This window comes from Mus pahari, unplaced genomic scaffold (genome assembly GCF_900095145.1).
Source record: "Mus pahari unplaced genomic scaffold, PAHARI_EIJ_v1.1 scaffold_9304_1, whole genome shotgun sequence".
Lineage (NCBI taxonomy): Eukaryota > Metazoa > Chordata > Mammalia > Rodentia > Muridae > Mus > Mus pahari.
Window position 1 is genome coordinate 40,028 of NW_018393386.1, and position 6,243 is coordinate 46,270.

General features: G+C 46.5%; 1 protein-coding gene across 1 annotated transcript; it reads left to right on the forward strand.

Moving 5' to 3' along the window:
- The first annotated feature begins 1,641 nt into the window (after positions 1-1,641).
- LOC110315510 (keratin, type II cytoskeletal 6A-like) lies at positions 1,642-5,513 on the forward strand. Its single transcript, XM_021189550.1, has 9 exons — positions 1,642-2,148; positions 2,702-2,916; positions 3,244-3,304; positions 3,462-3,557; positions 3,683-3,847; positions 4,274-4,399; positions 4,539-4,759; positions 5,151-5,185; positions 5,290-5,513. The coding sequence occupies exons 1-9, from the start codon at positions 1,642-1,644 to the stop codon at positions 5,511-5,513; spliced, it is 1,650 nt and encodes a 549-aa protein (XP_021045209.1).
- The last annotated feature ends 730 nt before the right edge of the window (positions 5,514-6,243 follow it).

The window sequence follows — 6,243 nt, forward strand, 5'->3', positions numbered from 1 at the left end:
TAACATGGGACAGCGGCAGCTGAAGCAATAACATGGGACAGCAGCAGCAGAAGCAATAACATGGGACAGCGGCAGCTGAAGCAATAACATGGGACCGCAGCAGCTGAAGCAATAACATGGGACAGCAGCAGCTGAAGCAATAAGGACAGGACACATGGATTCCTTTACACAGGACTTACTAACAGACAGGATAGAGAGATGGAAAAGAACACTCTCTCTCTTCTACAGGTCCTGGGTTCAATTCCCAGTTCCCCACATGATGGCTCAGAGCTCACAACCTTCTGGTAACTCCAAGTCTAAGGGACTTGATTCACTCTTTTTGCCTCCAAGGGAAGCAGGGTCAAAAGTGTTTTAAATTATTCATGCAGACAAAACACCCATACACATTTTTTTAACATACTAGAGAAAAAAAGGTTATAGGATAATTAAAAATTAGGTTAAATTATTTAAGATCTGTGACCTCAATTAAACAAGAATTGTGTGAATTTACAAAATAGAACTACCAAATTTTAAAGTCAATAATGCTAACTAGAGTATAGAAAAGTCAATTATTTCTGTTTTTACATTTGCTCATTTTGCTTTAATGTATAGTAGTATTTTCAAGAAGGTAAGTATGGTACCATACATGTTTCCGGTGTGCTCAGACATCAGAAGTAGACATGGGTTTCCCTGGAACTGGAGTTATGGATGGTTTCAATCCATCATGTAGGTGCTGGGAACTAAACTCAGGTCTTCTGCAAGAGCAAAGAGTGAGATTAACCAGTGATGCATCTTAAAAGTCCTTTGAATATATATATGCTTTTTGAGACAGTGTTTCTCTGTGTAGCCATGGCTGTCCTGGAACTCACTCTGTAGACCAGGCTGGCCTCGAACTCAGAAATCTACCTGCCTTAGTTAAATTAATATATATGTATATAAATTTAAATCATCAGGTCATTTCCAATTGTGTATTAAACAGCCTAACTTTAGATGTAATATTGAATTATACACTGTAGGAAGTAACTGTTTTCTGAGATTTACTTTCAAACACTGTTAGGTTGGTGAGTAAAGTGAACTGGAACATGAAAGCAAATGGCTGGCTGTGAGCTGCTTGTCTTTAAAAGTCACAAAGGTGTGGGTTAAAGATGTCTGACTTTTGCATATGTTGCAAATGAGATATAGAGGGAAACGGGTTATACTTCATATTTCTAATCACAAAGGTCAGCTATCGCCTTCCTGTTGGCAGAAAATTACATCTGGTCTCCAGTATCTCCATGGGAGAAAAGAGCGGGCAGGCTGGGAGCAGAGCTGGCAGTACTTAACAGGACATGCAAAAATCTTTGTAGAGATGGTGACGAACTCTGAGAAACGGTGAATGAAGAGTTGACCTCCAGTACATAGCTAAAGTCAATACTAGAGTCAGGAGCAATGTCCCTGGCTAAAGGAAGCCAAAAGAACAACCTCAATGTTTCATAACATTTTGAAATAATCCAGGTGTTACCCGACTGTCTGAAAATCCCTGTCCTAATTCTGCAAGCTTGCCTTCAGGGCCCAGGCAAGCCTATCTGTACCATATATAAGCTGTGGAATGGAACAGGGCACACACTATTCTGTTAACTCTGCATTCTGTCTCTCCACATCCTATCCTCATCTCCAGGAACCATGTCTACCAAAACTACCATCAGGAGTCAAACGAGCCACTGTGGCTTCAGTGCCAGCTCAGCCAGAGTGCCCGTGCTCAACCGCTCTGGCTTCAGCAGTGTGTCTGTGTGCCACTCCCGGGGCATCAGTGGCTCCGGTGCAGTGTGTGGAGGAGCTGGCTTTGGCAGCAGAAGCCTCTATGGTGTAGGAAGATCCAAGAGGATCTCCATCAGAGGGGGCAGCTGTGGCATTGGAGGAGGCTATGGCAGCTGCTTTGGAGGAGGCTTCGGCATTGGAGGAGGAGCTGGAGGTAGCTTTGGTTTTGGTGCTGGAGCTGGCTTTGGTGGTGGCTATGGGGGAGCTGGCTTCCCGGTGTGCCCACCTGGAGGCATCCAAGAGGTCACCATCAACAAGAGCCTCCTCACTCCCCTGAACCTGCAAATTGACCCCACCATCCAGCAGGTCAGGACTGAGGAGAGGGAGCAGATCAAGACCCTCAACAACAAGTTTGCCTCCTTCATCGACAAGGTGAGACATGGTCCTTCCTAGAGCTGCCTGTGAGTCTACAGTGAAAGATGATCAAAAGTGGAGAGAAGATGTTTCAGACTTGGCTCTGATGTTGCTTTATTTCTAGTTAATCCTCTGTGCTGGTTTCTGTTCTTCTTCAGTTTGACTGGCATCTGGAAATCAGGGTCAGCATTCCTCTCCTCCAGAGTTGGTCCTACAAGAGTGTCTAATCCCAATGGACTAAGTTGACATGAAGACTCACACAATAGAGGACTGTAGTGAGATGAAAGTCTATATCTGTGTATAGTGCAGCTGGGGGACATGCCAGCCTCACTAAGCTGTAGTACACTCCAGCAACACACTGCCAGGCTGCCAGTGCTCTGCCAGAGTGCTCTGCCTTCCTTAGAGAGGTGGTGGTGGTGCTTCACTCTAGAGTGTCCCTCTCAGACCCAGGACCAGGTTCTACCTACACTGAATGAGTTTAGTCAGACAGCCTGAGAAGGCACCCACACTAGTGAAGGGGTCATAGAAGGAAGAAAGACAAACTTTTCCTCCTCATGCTTGGCTCCTCCAGGTGCGGTTCCTGGAGCAGCAGAACAAGGTACTGGACACCAAGTGGGCCCTGCTGCAGCAGCAGGGCACCAAGACTGTGAGGCAGAACCTGGAGCCTATGTTTGAGCAGTACATCAGTAACCTCCGCAGACAGCTGGACTGCATCATTGGAGAGAGGGGTCGCCTGGACTCTGAGCTGAGGAACATGCAGGACACAGTGGAGGACTACAAGAGCAAGTGAGTTACAAAGAAGGAAGAATATAGTCTCCTAACTTTATAAAAATGGAATCCCAAATCAAGAGAAGGGCTCCATGATTTAAGAAAGCTTGGTCACAGAGATGACAATGACAGCTTATTGTCAAAGAGCAAATGCCTAAGACCAAGGAGGGCCTAGGCTTATAGGACATTGGGGGATAGAAAAGGAATGAATCAGTATATTAAAATAAATCACCTTTTAGCCATGCTTGGGTATATTATATTCAGAAAATATGGGGGCAGAGTCACAGGCTGCCATTGATGCCATCACCTAATTGGCTCCAATGTGGTACACCTTTCCTCTCATAGATATGAAGATGAAATCAACAGGCGTACAAAAGAAGAGAATGAATTTGTGGTGCTGAAGAAGGTGAGCTGACTAATCACAGAGATGGGTTCCTCAACTGAGAGACAGAAATGGTATTGCCTGTCTGGTCCATTCCAGAGAAACAGTGGTGGTGGAGACAGAGGTGAATGGTCTGGGCTAGAGAGTTAACCTGACTCCCTGTTGTTCACGGTGTTCTCAGGATGTAGATGCTGCCTACATGAACAAGACTGAACTGCAAGCCAAGGCAGACAGTCTGACAGATGAGATCAACTTCCTGAGAATTATTTATGAGGCAGTAAGTCCCCAAATTCTCCCCTTCTATCTCTTTCTCCTTCTCATTCCCTTCATATTTTCTGGTGCTAAGTGTTGGGAACCTCTGTGATCCACACAGAGATGCCCCTGGCAATTTCTGTTCTGCAGGAACTGTCTCAGGTACAAACTGATGTCTCAGACACATCTGTGGTCCTCTCCATGGACAACAACCGCAGCCTGGACCTGGACAGCATCATTGCCGAGGTCAAGGCCAAGTATGAGAACATTGCTCAGAGAAGTCGGGCTGAAGCTGAGACTTTATACCAAACTAAAGTGAGTGTTGGGATGCAGGGTAATAAGGATGCCTGGGAACCAGTCTAAACTCCATGAGTCTCTGAGTTCAATAATGGAAACCCCTTAAAGTGAAGCTCTGGTGTTCTCACAGTAAAAGTATTATGCCCTTGTGTTATGGAAGGATATTTTAATCTAAGAGTTTATTCTAAGGAAAAGATCCCAGAGGTAGATGCAAAGTTAAAATAAATGGGGTCCATGGCTCTTTTTGCTTATACTCTGAACATGGATTCTCAGGATACACTAAAAAACAATTTCACTTAATGAGGGAAAAATGGAGTCTGTAGTCTCCTAAAGCTTGTCTTGCAGAAAAGCCAACGCATCCATGAAAGTGTGTGCCACTTAGCAATGAATTTGCTTCTGCATGTAACAACTCGCATAAATGTTCTCTCTTTGATTGGCCTTCAGTATGAGGAGCTGCAGGTCACAGCTGGCAGACATGGGGACGACCTGCGCAACACCAAGCAGGAGATCGCTGAGATCAAACACAGTATCCAGAGGCTGCAATCTGAGATCAAGCATCTTGAGAAGCAGGTAGGGTAGACAGAGAGACGCATGGGTTGCTGGCCATTGTTTCCTGTCCTCTAAGTCTTGCTCACCAGAAACCACAGTCTGGGGCTCAGCCTCTGCAGAGATGCACACTTCAAGATTGTTTTTGTTGCTCTCTCCTCAGAGTGCAAATCTGCAAGCTGCTATTGCTGATGCTGAGCGACGTGGGGAGATGGCCCTGAAGGATGCCAGGGACAAGCTGGAAGGACTGAGGGATGCCCTGCAGAAGGCCAAACAGGAAATGGCCAGGCTGCTGAATGAGTACCAGGATATCATGAATGTCAAGCTGGGCCTTGATGCAGAAATCGACTCCTATAGGATACTTCTGGAAGGAGAGGAGGACAGGTGGGTAACTACATCCTCCAACCCCTGAGGACAGCTCCATGAGGCCAGCACTGAGCACAAGATGAGGGAGCAGTGGCTGTGCCCACCATGGTCACTTCAAGCAACTCCTTGCTGTGCTGGAGAGATGGTTCAGTGTTTAGTTCTTCTAGAGTTACTGACTTCAATTCTCAGCAGCCATATGATGGCTCACTATCATCTCTACTGGGATACAGTTCCCTCTTCTTGTATGTCTGAAAACAGGTACAGTGAACCCAAATACATAGAATAAATAAAGGACTATTTTTAAAAATATTTCTTTCCAGAAGATTTTTGAACCTATAATAGATTGGGGGTCCCCATGGAGACTGAAGACATGGCTGCCCAGTTCTCACCTGCTGCTTTCCTCTCTTAGGTTCAATGGTGACGGCGTTGGTCCAGTCAACATCTGTAAGTACTCTGCCTGTCTGAATCCCTTTCCCCTGCCCTTGTGCCTGGGTCAGCTGGCCACAGTGTGCTCGCCATGTCTGTAGTATCCTCTTCCTCCTTCACAGCTGTGGTGCAGTCCACCGTGTCCAGCGGCTATGGCAGCACAGGTGGTGCCAGCAGCAGCTTAGGCCTGTGTGGAGGCAGCAGCCATTCCTATGCCAGTAGCCATGGTACTGGATGTGGCTTCAGTGCTGGCAGTAGCAGAGCCATCAGAGGTGGCCTCAACTCCTCTGGTGGAAATACTTCCACCATCAAATATACCACTGCCTCCTACGGCAGGAAGCGCTAAAGGCACTGAAGTCCCAACCACCAGAGCTTGTGGTGGACCCCTAATATCCTGCCTGTAATGCCCTGTGTTCAGGGGCATCCTCGTGCCTGGATCTCCTCCTTTGCTGTCTGCTTGGGTGTGAGGAGGCTGGCTCCTCTGGCTCCTCTTGGGATCTCACTGCTCATCTTTTGATTCATCCTCTGAGCTCACATCACAACTCTCACACACTTGGTGCTTCATGCTGTATTTGGGTTTCCAGGCTCCTGCCTCCCTTCCTCTATCAGGGGTGCCAGTGAAAGGTTGTCTCTGTCTTCTTCATTCTGGAAATCATTGTCTGGTTCTTACTCAAGAAATGCACACCTGCCTTTGAGTTTCCCGTGGCCTGAGGAACCCCATCTCTCAACATCATAAACCTCTCTGTACAGTCACTGGTCCTGTGATATCTGTGCTCATGTGATGTTGACTCTGCTCTTTGCTCCCTTGTAATTGCTAAATAAAACAGGTTTATAAATAACAACTTTGACATGTGTATTTTTTTTATTTTTTAATATAGAACATTGTACTGGCTAGCTTTGTGTCAACTTGACACAGCTGGAGTTATCACAGAGAAAGGAGCTTCAGTTGGGAAAATGCCTCCATGAGATCCAGCTGTAAGGCATTTTCTCAATTAGTGATCAAGTGGGGAGGGCCCCTTGTGGGTGGTGCCATCTCTGGGCTGGCAGTCTTGGGTTCTATAAGAGAGTGGACTGAG